At 46.9% G+C, this 16279-nt stretch overlaps 1 protein-coding gene across 7 annotated transcripts in view; it reads left to right on the top strand.

Moving 5' to 3' along the window:
- Nucleotides 1-16279, top strand: part of ANKRD6 (ankyrin repeat domain 6) — a 198535-nt gene that overhangs the window by 168744 nt on the left and 13512 nt on the right. For 3 of the 7 annotated variants that reach the window (XM_041769723.1, XM_041769734.1, XM_041769743.1), the window contains 9 exons: nucleotides 962-1060; nucleotides 2693-2791; nucleotides 4945-5043; nucleotides 5971-5991; nucleotides 6271-6348; nucleotides 10901-11005; nucleotides 12538-12672; nucleotides 13001-13186; nucleotides 13684-13836. In XM_041769723.1, the coding sequence (XP_041625657.1) occupies nucleotides 962-1060; nucleotides 2693-2791; nucleotides 4945-5043; nucleotides 5971-5991; nucleotides 6271-6348; nucleotides 10901-11005; nucleotides 12538-12672; nucleotides 13001-13186; nucleotides 13684-13836 (975 nt within the window). The remainder of the gene's footprint in view (nucleotides 1-961; nucleotides 1061-2692; nucleotides 2792-4944; nucleotides 5044-5970; nucleotides 5992-6270; nucleotides 6349-10900; nucleotides 11006-12537; nucleotides 12673-13000; nucleotides 13187-13683; nucleotides 13837-16279) is intronic. The other 4 variants (XM_041769744.1, XM_041769716.1, XM_041769745.1 and 1 more) reach the window with 3 other exon arrangements.

Below are 16279 nucleotides of genomic sequence, written 5' to 3'. Positions count from 1 at the left end.
GCAGTCTTGATGCAGCTTTTTAGCACAGCCCTCAATCACCCTGAGCTTATATACTTAACCTCCTGTATGCTCCTAGGCTCTCCAGGCCAACACCGTATCTCCTCTTGTGCTGTCTGCTTTTCTTGTGACTTTTATCAGCAGCCTTGCAGGCACTGCGTGCATGGCTTTAAAAAGTTGTATTTATGTCATGAATTCTTTCTGTAAGATTACCATGGACATTATTCTGCTCCTGGGTTGCCACTATGAAATGGCATATTGAAGATAGAGCCCTAAAAGCAAGGGGGTCTCTATCTCTATGGTAAGTCATGGATGTAATTATATTGCCTGCTGTGTGGGTACCTGGTCCATGGTTCACGTTTTGATGTTTCAAGAAAAATACGAGAATGAATGACTTGCACAAGGCCTACAAGTTAAATCTCCGTGATCTACACTTGCAGGAAGTGGCCTGTCTTGCTTTTCCTTCACTAGTGGAGCACTGTGGCCACAGCTGTTATCTCTGTGGCGCAGGAAGGATGCAGCCCTCTCCAAAAGGAGTGTAACGGTAGTGCATGCGCACAGCATTTGGCCCTTAAATAAAACTTTTCCTAGGCACTCTGAATTCATCCCTACAGCCTCAGGAAGTGGGGGGGTCAACATTCCGTTGTACAGGTAAGGAATTCACGACTGAGCATATTAAGAGTCTTGGCCAGTGACTTTCAACTAGTAAGTGGCAGAGCCAAGGTTTCCTGACAGATGTGACTCTCGTGCCTGTCTGGATTCCAAATGAAATGCTCTTGCCACCAAAACGCCCTGCTGGGGGCGCAGCAGGTTTCTGTCCGCAGTCAGGAAGCAGAGAATGTGAGCATTGACTTTTTTTCTTTTCCCTGCAAGTGTCTGTCGCCCCTCTGCAAAGCCTGCCCGGTGCAGGTCTGCCGAGAAGCGTGTCGCTAACGTGTCCTCCCTTCTCTTGCCTCTCTCCAAGGCGGGGAACACAGCTCTGCACCTGGCCTGCCAGAACAGCCACTCCCAGAGCACGCGCGTCCTCCTGCTGGGCGGGTCCCGGGCCGACCTCAAAAATAACGTGGGTGAACAAATCCGGCTTCTCTCGCGCTCTCTTGTATCACCTTGGGAAATAACCCTTCCGAAAGCATACCTGAGTATTAACAGAAAATGAAAATGTGCAAAGTGTTTGGGGCCTATCTATAAAGTATTCACTTTTTTGCTATGTCTTAAGGGGTCGGCTAGGGGCAGGAGAAGAGCAATCAAGATGTCACAACACTGCTTTCCTCCCAGCCTTTCCCCTCCCTCCTCAGCCTGGGTTTGTTTCAACATTTCTCCTGGCATGTGCTGACAAACGAGCCCAGAAAAGCTCTGCCCACGTAACGTACAGTTAGCAACGGCAGACGATGCCACACAGGGGAGGCCTTCCGATGCTCCATGACCTGCGTCTGCAGATCCATTGCTGAGGCGCCCCTGGGTCGGTGGTTCTTGGGGGAGGCCTGACTTTTGAGGTCACGTGGGTATGCTTCCTCCCTCCATAGGCAGTGGGGTTTCCTTTCTTTTTTTTAATTTTTTAATTTTTATTTATTCATTCATGAGAGGCACAGAGAGAGGGAGGCTCCATGGAGGGAGCCCTATGCAGACTCGATCTCGCAACCCCAGGATCACCCTGGGCTGAAGGCAGGCACTTAACCGCTGAGCCACCCGGGTGTCCCCTGTTTCCTTTTCTAAGTCCCGTGCCTCAGTCACTCGGCTAGAGACTCTGACTGAGGCTCCTCTCAAAGAACGGCCTTAGCTGAGGTCTCAGAATGCCCTGAACCTGGGCCTTGGGCCTGGCTCCCCCTTAGTCTGGGGGAGAAGGTTATGCTGAGTGGCTGTCATCTCTAAACAAAGTCAGAATGGAAACATCAAGAAAACCCTGCAGGATGTCATGACTTTGTCTCCAGTTTTGTTCTCTCTGGGAGCAGGTTAGCCTGTGACCACTAAGGAAGATCTTGATGCTGGGTTTTTCTGCATGCCCGGTTTTATGTGCTGTGATTGCCGCCCCGTCAGCTGCACCCCCTGCTCTGCCCCGTGTGGGCTATGGGGTCACAATAAGATGCAGCTCGAATTTTTTTTTTAGAACACATGTGATCTTAAAATCTGACGGCTCTCCCTGCCGCCCTGAGCCACGAAGAACCCACGATGAAAAGGGCTCATGTCCAAGGTGGTGCCGTTGGTCTTAATTCGGCGTAGTCTGGAGCCTTCGGGCTGCAGGGGAAGCCGTGCTGAGTGGATCCCTAGCAAGTGTGGGGTAGGCAGAGGCTGCCTTAGCCCTGGTGAGGCCTCGGGGCAGCGGGCATCCAGCATCTGACCCCCGAAAGCAGAGTCTGCGCGGCTGGGGGAGCTGCAGACAGCAGCACAGCATCTGCGGGCAAGGGGCTGCTCCCAGCTCAAAGATTTATTTATTTATGAGATTGAGAGAGAGGCAGAGACACAGGCAGAGGGAGAAGCAGGCTCCATGCAGGGAGCCCGACGTGGGACTCGATCCCGGGTCTCCAGGATCACGCCCTGGGCTGAAGACGGCGCTAACCCGCTGGGCCACCCAGGCTGCCCTGCTCCCAGTTCAGGCCGAGCCCCTCTAGAGAACACATGCTACTCTGCCAGTCTTTTAATGATCTTTTTTCTTTTGTAACTGCTCAGATTGTGCTCAGAGTTTGATTTCTGTCCGCAGGCAGGCGATACCTGTTTGCACGTTGCCGCGCGCTATAATCACTTGTCCATCATTAAGCTCCTCCTCAGTGCTTTCTGTTCTGTCCATGAAAAGAACCAGGTCAGTGCATGTGTCCTCCCCGTGGCTCCTGGCCCCCTTCCCACAAGGCTGACAGGTGTGTTAGCACAAACGGGCGTAGAGGCCGCCGGGAGCCTCTTCAGGTGTGGGACTAGGCCAGCGCTGGCCTTTGCGTGGGGGTGCCACCGAGTTCCCGTGGTCCTGGTTTATCTGCCCCCCTAGGGAGAGTCTGCTCTTATCATTCCAGTGCATAGCTCCACATTTGCACATTGAACATCTGAAAATTCTGGGGCAGGTTTTGCTTTTCATGCTTTTACAAAGGAAACCCACAAAGAGGAATGTGACAAAATAAAGAAACAGGGAATTAGATGTCCCTTGACTCCCTGAGTTCCGTTCCTTGCACTGGCACTTTGAGCTGACGGAGTCTCTGGTCTCTGTAAAATTGGGTGTGTGATCTGCATCTGTGCCATAGAGTGGGGGTTTGTAATAAAGCTGTGATTATTACAGTGTTCTGGGGAAATGTGTGTGATTTTTCAGTAGTTTAGATTTTTTTTTTTTAATGTCTTGGTATTTACTGATACCTAAGTGATAGATTGTTTGGCTTTTCTGAGTTTGGGTGCATATATCTGAAATTCTAAAAACAGATCATTATTCAGATTAACCGTGCCCCATAACGGTGGTTTCTGACCCCGGCTGCATATAAGAATCAACAGGGAAATTCTAAATACCATCACCAAATCCTACCCCAGTTTAAATGACCAGAATCCAGGTAAATGGGATTTTTAGAAAGCTCTTGACCAGAGTGTGCAGACAGGATTGAGACCACTGGCCTAGCTAAATAACTAAATCCTGTCATTCTACAGGCTCCTATAGGATTCCAGTTCGGCAGATTACCCTTACCCAAACCCCGTGAACCAGTGTTCCTCAACCTTGGCAGGATGTTTTAGTCACCTGAGAGCTTTGAGAAGTCACTGTGCCCCAGCCTATACTTCAGAACAATTAAATCAGTGCCTGGGGGCGGGCCCTGGGCATCAATAGGGCTTAAAGCTCCCCCAGCTGATTCCAATTTGCAGCCAGAGTTGGAAACCACTGCTACAGAGCATCCCCCAACACACACAAGTGACTCAGCAATGAGCAAAAACCTCCCTGGCCATTCTCGGGGGAGGCCACAGGAGAGCTGGATTTTCATGCTGCCCAGGAAAACATGTTCTCCAGAGCTTTACCTGATCACCCAATGGGAGAGAATGGATTATTTCACATCTGTATTTGCCTTATTTATGTCCTTCTTCTTGGGGAAATAAAAATGTTTACATTTGGAATTGGCCCATCAGGCCACAGTTGTCCATAGCCTTTCATAGTTGACTGTCTGAACATCTTATGTATAAAGAAAACTTGAACTTTATTTTTTTTTAAGATTTTATTTATTCATAGAGACACACACACACACACACACACAGAGAGAGAGAGAGATTGAGAGAGAGAGGCAGAGACACAGGCAGAGGGAGAAGCAGGCTCCATGCAGGGAGCCCGACATGGGACTTGATCCCGGGTCTCTAGGATCATGCCCTGGGCTGCAGGTGGCACTAAACCACTGCGCCACTGGGGGGCCCAAAATTGGAACTTTAATATAGGCTATTTGGTAAGGGGTTGAAAACAGCTGGTGTTAAGTGAACACTGATTTTCTTCAGTGACTCCGCCCAAGTAAATGAAGAACCCCCTGAGCCTACAGAGTGATTCCGAGTGGGCCCTTCACATTCCCCCAGGTGTTTGTAGAAGTAGCCACTTTTGCAGCTTCTGCTCATTCTAGCACTCAGAAACCAAGGGGTCCTCCCCCTGGGCAGAGGGACATGGTGCAGAGCTCTGTGATGGCTATGCTGGCCCCTGGCTGTGTGCCCATCATTCTAGCTTTGTGTAAGGCTTCGGGTCTCCCCGTTCTCAGCCACCCCAGCCCGACATATTCTGCTCCCTGTACTTCATCCTGTGATTTTTGTTATCCTTGGTCAGAAAGGAATGTGATCTTTGTACACAGGTCATTTTAAAGGGAACCACGTAACCCTTGAGCAAAGGGCCCCCTATCAATCAGTCTAAGGCAAATCCTAATTTGAAAAGCTACCACCAGGCCATGGGATGAAAAGCCAGAGGGCTGTAAACCATAATCAGTGGAGTTTAGCAGCCTTTCTTCTGATTGATTTCAGGCTGGAGACACAGCACTTCATGTTGCTGCTGCCCTAAATCACAAGAAGGTGGTTAAAATCTTATTGGAAGCTGGAGCAGATGGGACCATTGTTAATAATGTAAGTTAAGTTGCAACAATGTTTCTAAAAATCACTCTCACCCTTTTCCAGAATGGAGTGTGTTGTTACTACCTCACCTCCTGCAAGGCCCATAGCCCCACCCAGCCTTACTCTGTAAGAGCCAGAGTTCTGCCAAAGCTGAGGACCCTAGAAGTAGACTTTTGAGGGAAGGAACCCTTGCTCATAGCAGCCCCATGAGTTGTTGGGCCCTAAGGGCTTATCTTTAGACTCCTAGCTCAAATGACCACATCCTGCCAGGAAAGCTTAGAAGGTCAGAGGTGTCTAAGTAAACTGACCAGTGGATGTTACTGAAAGTGATTTCCTGCCCTGTAAACGGATAGGGTCCTCAGAAAAGTGGCCACATGACTGTCAGATTAATCATCCTCAAAACTCTTCTCTCTCCAAAATCTCTCAGGATCCCACCCCACACTATTCCCCCTCTCTCCTGGGTCCGATGGCAGCCACCAGCTCGAGCACCCTTTCTTCCTTGAGGCTGACCTGTGCTCTCCACCCTCCTGAAGTAGCACTAACTCAGAGGGGCAGGGGGTGGAGCAGTGGAGTAGAGGGTTGGGGAGCATTGAAGCCTTCCTCTTCCTCCTCTTCTTCCTCTTCCACCTCACAGCTCCCCTACCTGTATTGGGTAGTGCATGATTGTACCTGTCCCATGATGCCTTTTCCTTCTTTGAATCCCACCATTATCAACTCCTGCTTCTTGGCTTAATCTCCTTAGAGCCTCCGATATGGCCATAGCTTCCTAATTGTTCTTTACAATCCAGGTCCTGAGACTTGGCTGGGCCCTGATCCGCCCTTCCAGGTGTCCTCCAGGGAACATTCATTGCTTGGCTGGATTTTATGATCCTTTGTGTTTCTACAACTGAAATCTTACAGCTTGACCTTGTCTTTTACATTCCCGCCTCTCTTTTCTAGGAATCATTCCTTGGTGGGCAGGTATTGCAGAGCTTTGCTTCTTGGAGCACTTTTCGCTGGGTCAGCACCGACCCTCTGTTGCTGTATGTTGTTAATCATTATGCCCTCAGGTGTGACTTGGCTCCCTCCCTGAGTGGGGTGAGGCTCAAGAGCAGGGCCACGTCTTCCATGTGATTATATTTTGTTGGGCTTAGGCGTACGTGCTGGTGTGCTGTGTGCAGGGTTGGTGTCCCCTTTGGGCTGGGTGTGTGCAGGGTTGGCGTCTTTTACTCACTTGTCCTCCCCTGTGCCTTTCCGTAGGCAGGCCAGACTCCGTTGGAGACTGCCCGCTACCACAATAATCCAGAAGTCGCTCTTCTCCTCACTAAAGCTCCCCAGGTAGGATCTATTGCATTTTCCATTACACTGATTATGTGGGGCTGCAGAGTTATGGGGCTTCTCTGGTGGCCATCTACTAAACCCGGTTCAAACTAACTTGAGTAGGAAATGATGGGTTCGCAACCAGGCCATGGAAGTGGAGGACTCCATGTGGGCGTCCAGGGTAACCAAAACCTGAGACTTCGGGTCCAGCACACTCGTCTTCATACGTAGGCATCCTTTCTTTTCTGTGGCTGGATCATTGTCATTACCAGCTTGGTGGATTGTAACTCCCCAGGTCCTCCGGGAAGAAGTTCTGGTTTAAATGATTACAGACGAGGATCATGATGGGCGAGCTTGGAGCAAATAAATGCCCAGAACAGGTAGGGCAGGTGCTTTAGGAATACAGCTGCGTCCATATTTGACTACGTGGTTCCTAGAGAAAGGTGGGAGGAAGGGATCCAGTCTGGGCAAACAAAGCAGGAAATGTCCATTAGAGGCAGTTAAGTATATGGTATTCTTTCCTTTTTAAATTTTTTTAAAAAGGTTTTATTTATTTATTCATGAGAGACACAGAGAGAGGCAGAAACACAGGCAGAGGGAGAAGCAGGCTCCCCGAAGGAGCCCTATGGTGGGACTTGATCCCAGATCCCAGGATCACACTCTGAGCCAAAGGCAGACACCCAACTGCTGAGCCACCCAGGCGTCCCCTCTTTCCTTTTTTATTGAATATAATGGGATTTGGGTCCTTGTTTAACATAAATTGATAACATTTGAGTTGAGATTGAAATTATCTAACATTTAATAATGTATAAGCTATTCATCATTTCAGTACCTTAAAATAACTGCTCTTGTTTCATGTTACCTTTCAGACACATAATTTTTATAATTGTGCCTTAATATACATACCCTTTTGTATCCTGCCCCTTTTCCTAACTATAGTAAGAAAAAGTTTGGCAGTTCTCATAATTATTCATCACAATGGAAATCAGTTTGCTTTTTTTTGTTGCTGTCCAATATTTTGTTAACCTAAATGTCCGATATTAAGGAAATGGTTTGCTTCCTGCCCGATTGGAGCTACTCTGAGTTACATGACAGCAAAAACTGATTAGTGTTTGACCTTATTCTAACTGACGCTGTGAGAAGGTAAAGTTTCAGAGAGCCGGAGGAAGATTCCAGAAACCAGCCTGCTGTGCCCGAGCCCTGGCAGCCCAGAAGTCTGCATGGCCATTATTCCATTTAAGTTTTAAAAACCTGCCTGATATACCTAGCAATTTCTGGAAGTGGTGAAGATTTTTGCCTTTTGAAAACTGATCATCCTATTGCCCATGGAGTTGGCCCTACTCAATGATGTCTGGAAGTCTGTGGAGCCCCTGACAGCCTAAGTCAAGTGGTCCTTTAGAAAAAGTTTCCACCTCTTTCTACTTGCAAACAAATCATCAGTGAAATCATACCCATGAATCATGATAGAAAAATGCTGGTCTCTTATAGATCAAAAAGTACAGATTGCTATAATAAGGGTCAGAATCCATCTCTGTTATGTGGCATTTCAATGTTTGGCAGTGTGGACAGCCAGCTCTGTCCTTAGCCATATGAAGACCATCAAATTTTGTGGGGTGGGCTATCCCCAAGGAACACAGACTTACTGGCCTTTAACCCAACTTTTGTCTTCCAGAACTCAAGGATCTGAGTTCATAGGGAAAAAGCTTTACTGTGGACCGTTTTCCTATGTGAATTCTCCTTTAGTATTTCTGTTAAAAAAAAAAAAAGGCTTCAGTTTTTCCACACCCATTTGAATAGCAAATATAAACAGGATGACACTATACAGAAGTATTTTACATGGTTGTATATGATAAACTCTATCCTTGACACAAAGGAACTTTGGAATATGCGTAAAATCGTACACATGTCGTTCTTTTGTTCTGAAGTTACAAAACTAGCCTTTCTCTTTGTGTGAAACTCCTTGCCTTGGCACCTTGGTTGACCATGGATTTCGATGGCTCACAGCAGTGCTAAGAGGTTACTTTCTAAAGATCCATATACCCTGATTTCCGTGAACTGGAAAAGATTGATGACATTCCATTTGGTAGGTGATATGGTTCACTGGGAAAGGCTGTAAGCCATGCAAAGTTATTTTCACTGGCTAATAACATGGTCTATGGATGGAATTATTCTGATGATTTAGGTGACCTCTGAGTATCCCTTCTCATTTTAGATGGATACGGCTCACAAATGCTTCTGAAAGTGAATTTTGGGCTGATGCTGAGGCTGTATCCTGTTCCAAGAGTCCATAAACTGAATGAATGATGAGCACTAGTCACTTCTTTTCATCAGATTTGATTTCCTAGTGAGACTGAATTTAGCTTAAGAAAGGGCTTAGGACCTTTTGGGTCTCAGACCTTTTGGTCTAGGGACACTTAATGTTCTAGAGACCCATGAAGAACTGTGTTTATATCTATTCATAGTTACCATATTTGAAACTCAAGTTGAGAAGTGTTAAAAATGTTTATTCATTTAAACATAAGTTCATGTTGTGATAACATAAATTGCGTCATTTTTTAGAAAAGTAACTTTATCAAAACAAATTGTGCGAGAAGTAGCATTATTTTACATTTTTGCAAATCTCCATACTGTTTGAGAAGATGAGAGGGCTTTCCTTTACTTCTGCACACCATCCATTGGAGTATTGTGTGCAGCTTCTGGCACACACCACTGTACACTCAGTGTGAGAGAGAAAAAGGTTGGCGTGGTTGTGATATTATAGAGATGATTTTAGCTTCATGGACCCAGGGTTCCCTAGACACTTTGAGAGCTGTTGGCTTAGGGGGTGAGAATATAATTAAAAAACCTGCTTCGGGGGGATCCCTGGGTGGCGCAGCGGTTTGGCGCCTGCCTTTGGCCCAGGGCGCGATCCTGGAGACCCGGGATCGGGTCCCACGTCGGGCTCCCGGTGCATGGAGCCTGCTTCTCCCTCTGCCTGTGTCTCTGCCTCTCTCTCTCACTGTGTGCCTATCATAAATAAATAAAAAAAAATTAAAAAAAAACAGTGAAATAAAGTTATATTTCCCCCTAAATTTAGCAGTCTCCATAACTTTGAACTTTCTAACTATTTAAAAAAAAAAAAAAAAAAAAAAAAAAAAAAAAAAAAAACCTGCTTCGGCCATGGGTAGGTATTATCAGGAATCCTCCAGTTAGGTGGTACCCACTGCCCGTAGAGGTTCTTTCTTTTTTATTTTATTTTATTTTATTTTATTTTATTTTATTTTATTTTATTTTATTTTAATTTTATTCTTTCTGTGGTCTTTCTAGAGGTCATATAATGGTGTCATTTGAATTTAATAAACATAAGAAAGTTGAATGTCGAGATGAAAACACTGCTGAACTTCAGAGAACCCTTCTCTATCTGCATATGAAGACCAATGTTTTATTGCAGAAATATTGTGAGACTTTGAATAAATGTCTTGACTTTCTGGACCTCCTTGGTTAAAGGGGATGACCTTGGGGGCCACTGGGGGAAGGGCGTGGAGCTGGGCCAGAGACCAAAGCTCAAAGGTCTGAACTCTGGTTACAGTTCCTCTGCCAGTTAAGGTACTCACAGGACCGAGGCAGGAAGAAAGGTTCCTAACAGTGACTGCCGGTCCAGGGCACGCCAGCCATCTGCTTTGTCTTGGCTAATTCCATGAACTCCCCACATGTGCATTCGAGGATACAGAGGGACATAACCTCCCCAAGGAGTCTACAGCTAGCTGCTGCTAGGTTCCAAAATCAGGCTGCCGGACCCCATGTCCCCTCGCCTGTGTCCGTTCTACTGTCCTGCCCTCGAAGGGCCAGACCAACTGCTTCCTTCTAGGGAAGAGATTCCTGTCCCACGGTTGGTACCGTGGTTCACAGACACACCTCCAGTGTTTTGTTTTTTTTTTAAGATTTTATTTATTCATTCATGATAGACAGAGAGAGAGAGGCAGAGACACAGGCAGAGGGAGAAGCAGGCTCCATGCAGGGAGCCCAATGTTGGATTCGATCCTGGGACCCCAGGACCACGCCCTGGGCCAAAGGCAGGTGCTGAACTGAACCCCTGAGCCACCCAGGGATCCCCCACCTCCAGTGTTTGAATCAAGCTGAAAATGACTTGAATACAGTGTGGTCCAGAGAAAATCTGATGGGCTAGTTCAGGTCCAGGGCACCAAGATAGGGAGCCGGTGGCTGGCACAGTGCGCCACGCCCCACACCTCCAGGGGGTGCCACTCCTCCCCTAGTCTGTGCGAGTGCTGGGCTGGAGTTAAGTGTGCGCAGCCCACACACGCCTCGGGGTGGCCGCGGCCTGGCACACGAGCGCCTCTGGTTCCTGCCCTAGACTGTGCGCTCCTGGACGTCAGGGAGAAGGTGCTGCTCCCTCTGGGTGCCCAGCCCAAGGCCTGGGAGGCACAGACAGTCTGGAAGCTTGTTTGACGTGAACCCGTGGTGCCCCGACGAGTCTGGGAGCTCCTGAGGTCAGAGCACCGGGTCGAGGACCGCACGTCGAGCCCATCTGCGCGCACCACTGGATGGTAACCATGCCTCTTGCCTCCTCCAGGTCTTGCGTTTCAGTCGTGGGCGAAGCCTGAGGAAAAAGAGAGAGAGGCTCAAGGAAGAGAGGAGAGCCCAGTCTGTGCCAAGAGATGAGGTGGCGCAAGGCAAGGTGGGGGGTAGCCCTCCCGCCCCTCCCCATCCTCACCCCCTTACAGAGGATGCCCCCCCCTCGCTGCCCCTGCCGCCAGGCCCTCGTCTGTCTGTCTCTTCCCCCGGGGTCTTCAGACCGTTGCCAGTGCTTTCTCTTCAGCTTCGTGTCCGCCACTCCTCCGGGGTTTCAGGGGTTTCAGATCCTAGGCCTGTGCTGCCGATCTTCGTGTGGGGGTGTCTTCTAGCCCCCTGTGTCTGTGGCCTCGTCACCACCGTGTGGACAGCACTGCCTCTGACACCGTGCCCTTAACGGTATAGGGCGGTGGTTTTCAAAATGTGGTGTCCACTGTGTCATCTGGGACCTTGTTAAAAATGCAGAGTTTGGGGCTTCATCTGAGACGCCCCCCTGGATCAGAAGCCCCGGGAGGGGGCCCAGCAATCCGTGTTTGAACAAGCCCCGCAGGGGCTTCTGAAGTGGACTAAAGTTTGACAACCACTGGCATAGGGTTTCTCCTCCCTTTCTGCTTAGGGCATGGACGGAGGCTGTGCTAGCCCATGTGATTCCTCGGTGAACGTTTAGAAAAAGATGCCCCCTGGGCAGCCCGGCCCTGCTCGGGGCACCCAAGATAAAGAGAGCCGGAGCTGGATTTCAGCTCCCTCTGCTCGGTGCCCTTGTACAGTGGACAGCTCGCACAGCCGTACGCCGTAGCCCTGGAATGACCCCTGCCTTGCAGCTCTCGCAGGAGGAAAAAGACTAGGCTACAAAGACAACTTTTGGCACATAAGATTTTTATACCAAGTACTCATTATTCTATTTTGAAATCTTCTTATCCGTTTCCAGGGTTAAGGCATTGTGACTCTGATTAAGGTCCTGTGGGTGTATTGTATATATTAATTTGTGACAGTTCTTAGGAGGATTGGAAATGTGATGTTTTTTTCATTTCAGATGTTTCTCCTACTCCATTATGAATTATGAGGGCCAAGTTCTAAGAATGAATTTTTTTTTAAAGATTTTATTCACTTATTCATGAGAGACATACTGAGAGAGAGGCAGAGACACAGACGGGCAGAGGGAGAAGCAGGCTCCATGCAGAGAACCCGATGTGGGACTCAATCCCGGGACTCGATCCCGGGACTCCAGGACCATGCCCTGGGCCCAAGGCAGGCACCAAACTGCTGAGCCACCCAGGGATCCCCAGAATGAATGTTTTTTTGTTGTTGTTGTTGAAATGCAAAAAAATTTTTTTTAAATCTCTAATGTTGAAAAGATCTTTGTGGTAGGCCCCGAAGCTCTAGAATATAGAATTAGATCCAAGACGATATTTAGTTTGGCACCTAATAAAGCAAAAGCCAAATATTCAACCGATTAGTAAAACAGAATGTCTTCAGTTTAGACCACCGAGCGGCGTTCCCTATTTGTCATTGGCTCAGAGTCCCACGGGTCCTTTAGTGGATGCAGTCTTGAAAACAGAATTTTACACCGTTACAGAAAAAAGGCAGAGGGATGCAATTAGAATTCGTTTCTGGGCTTTTTTTTTTCCCCCTCTGTAGGGAAGTGTCTCAGCAGGAGACACCCCCAGCAGTGAACAGGCTGTACCCAGAAAAGAAGAAGCTAGAGAAGATTTCCTGTCTGCCTCCCCAGAGCCCAGAGCAAAGGACAACAGGCAGAGAAAGTCAAGGCCCAAGGTCAGGAGGCACGTGAAAGCAGCCGAGAGAGGGCTGGGAGACGGGTTGGCAGAGGGCCCTGGGATAGCGTCATGCCCACTAGCTAAAAGCCGCTTCACTTGGCTTGCTGGTTTGCAGCCAGAGCCCAGAAATTAAATCTGGCTAGCTTCAAACACAAGGTTAGCGTGCTGATGTATTTCTTTTGACATGTGGTGCTTAGAGTGGAATGCCACGAGACAAAGCGAGGCGGGTTCTTTGGCCAAACGTGGGTGAGATGCGAGCGGTTGGCTGGGTGTCAGTCCTGCGGATGTCACAGTGCTCAGGGGTATTGTCGCTTCCTCTCCCACAGGTGTCAGCGTTTTCTGACCCCACCCCACCAGCAGACCAACAGCCTGGACATCAGAAGAACGTGCATGCTCATAACCATCCTAAAAAGAGAGCCAGGCACCGATGTTCACCCCCGCCCCCTCCCCATGAGTTCAGAGCGTACCAGCTCTACACGCTGTACCGGGGCAAGGACGGGAAAGTGATGCAGGTACCCAGCGAGCCCTGTCCGGACGTGGGACCGTAGGCCTTGGGCAAGGCTGTCTATTTATTACTGTTCCTGGGACTAATATCCACTTTCCGTGTTGACGACTTAGGAAGGCATGAGCTTTGAGGATAAACCAGATGGCCCTCCTGACCTAAGCTGCAGGCACGTCCCCGTAGCTTAAGCCCAGACAAACAGAGGTAGTCACAAAGCTTTCTGTACCATCGTTAGGTGACTAGGTAATCTTGAGGCCCCCAGGCCCCAGGTGCATAAAAGTGACAAGGACCCTGTGTAACCCTGTGTCCCTGTGTCTCAGAATCTTGTTAGTGCTTGTTGCTCCCAAAGCTTGGCCCACTGGACATCCCAAAGTCATGCCAGGGATGAGTCTGCCTCGTGCATCCTCTGTGTCCCCTGGCATACTGACTGGCACTGGATGGGCGCTCAAAACCAATCTGTTGAAGGAACGACTGAGCGGATTGATTCCTTTATTGTTCTCCCATCAGGCACCAATAAATGGGTGTCGATGTGAACCTCTAATCAACAAGCTGGAGAACCAGTTGGAGGCAACTGTGGAGGAGATCAAAGCGGAGCTCGGGTCAGTTCAGGATAAAATGAACACAAAGCTGGGACATATGGAGAACAAGACCCAGCACCAGGTCAGTGTGTTGTGCATCTTCTCACGTCCAGGTGTTCTGACAGGAAACGAACTTGGAAAGAGCCCTCAGCACGTCCTTCTGTTCTAGACTCTGCCCTGAGCATGTCAGACAGGCCAACAGGGAAGAGGCCTGCTCTTGTGATTTCTTTCAAACTCATTTATTAAAATTTTTTAAGATCACATTTAAATTGTCTCTGATTATAAAAGTAATATCCATTATAGAGCATTTTTTAAATATGAAAATTAGGAAAAGAAATCATGGAGACACCCACCACAGTGACAACAAGTCACTATTGATATTTGGGTTTATTTTCTTCTTTTATGTCTTCTTTTATATCCCATATACCCCTTTCCCATCTCACACAATTAGAACGATCATGTCTATAGGTGTCTTTACTTTGAAAATTTTCAAATGAAGCAAAGAAAAACATTGAAATAGTGTAATGAATGCTTGTTTACCCTCCACCTAGATTCAACCAATTGTTAATATGGTTGCCACATTGGCTCTATGTGTTTCTCACACTTTTTTCTCTTGCTGAACTGTTTGAGATTTAGTTGGAGACTATCCTGATCTCTCACTTCTAAATACTTGAGAGCTCATCACCTGAGAATAAGAACTTTCCTCTTCATAATAGAATACCATTATTAAATATAAGAAAATTAACAGTAATTGCATAATATTCCATCCATATTCAGATATTCTAAGTTCTTCTGAAACATTTTTTTATAGTTGGTTTTTGTTTTCAATCTCAGCTCAGCATCTAGTGATTCTTTTGTGCATTCATGTTATGTCTCCTGTTTGTTTGTTTTTTTAATCTACAATAGCCTGATTCCTTGTTCCAGCTTTTTTCTTTATTCCTGTGATACTAACTTTTTTAAAAGTCCAGGCCAGTTGTTACTATAGAGGATGTTCAGTGTTCTGGATTTGCCTGATAGTCTCTTCATGAGGTTACTCAACTTGTTCCTTTGTCTGTATTTCTGTGAACTGAATGTTGTTAGGTCTAGAGCAGTGGGTCTCAGCATGTCCTGCTTGTTGCCAGTAGCATCAACATTATCTGCGCAGTTGTGTGCAGGGTGGCAGGGAGATGCAAATTCTTGGGCCTCAGTCCAGATCTACTTAATTGTGAATAAACCTCTGGGAATGGGATCTAGTAATCATGTCTTAACAAGACTTCCAAGTGATGCTGATGCACCTCCGTTTGAGAAACCACTAGTGTCTAGATGCCTATTTAGGTTTGGGTTAAAAAATTTTTTTGGCAAGAAAATTTCATAGTTAATGGTGTAAACTTCAAATGACATCACATCGGGAGGCATGTAATGATCAGATTTATTATTAATGAAACATCCTGACACTTGGCTAAGTTGGTAATCACCCTTTCTCTCCATCAAAGTTACATTTTCCCTTTGTAATAAGAAATGTATGGTGGATATAGACTTTTTTTTTTAAAGATTTTATTTGTTTATTTATGATAGACACACAGAGAGAGAGAGAGAGACAGAGACACAGGCAGAGACAGAGACACAGGCAGAGGGAGAACCAGGCTTCATGCAGGGAGCCTGACGTGGGACTCAATCCCGGGTCTCCAGGATCATGCCCTGGGCCGAAGGCAGGTGCTAAACCACTGAGCCACCCAGGGATCCCCGGATATCGACTTTTATTTTTATTATTTTTATTAATTAATTATTTACTTACTTATTTATTTATTTATTTGGATATAAACGTTTAAATGCAAAAAGTACTTTAAAAATTTATAGGCTAACACATATTAATTGGGAAAAACATTCCACATTACAGAAATATGAAATATAGTGACACTTCCTGGAGATCCCCTCCATTCCTGGTTTGGTCTATTTTCCTAGAAAATAATTAATTGAACTATAGTTGACACAGTTACATTAGTTTCAGGTATACAACATAATGACTCGACAAGTCACTGTTATGCCATGCTCACGACCCAGTGTAGTTATGTTACCTTTCACCCTCATGACCTATTCATTCCATAACTGGAGACCTGTACCTCCCACTCCCCTTCACCCATTTCACCTACCCCTTCCCTGGCAACTACCAGTTCTCTGTATTTATGGGTCTGTTTCTGTTTTTTTGCTTTTTTTTTTAGATTCTACATAAGTGAAATCATATGGTATTCATCTCTGACTTATTTCATTTAGTGTAATACCGTCTAGGTCCATCCATATTGTCACAAATGGCAAGATACTCTTTTTTATGGCTGAGCAATACTTCATATGGGGTGTGTGGGTGTGTGTGTACACCATATCTTTTTTTTTTTTTTTTAAGATCTTATTTATTAGTACATGTGCATGCACGAGCAGGGGGAGAAAGGGGCCAGGCAGACTCCACCCTAAGCGTGAGCCTAACTCAGGGCTCAATTTCATGACCTGAGCCAAAAACAAGTGTCAGACTTTTAACCAACTGAGCCACCCAG

The sequence above is a fragment of the Vulpes lagopus genome, chromosome 1, assembly GCF_018345385.1.
Source record: "Vulpes lagopus strain Blue_001 chromosome 1, ASM1834538v1, whole genome shotgun sequence".
NCBI lineage: Eukaryota > Metazoa > Chordata > Mammalia > Carnivora > Canidae > Vulpes > Vulpes lagopus.
The sequence above is the reverse complement of the archived record's forward strand: the minus strand, read 5'-3'. Positions and strand labels throughout refer to the sequence as shown.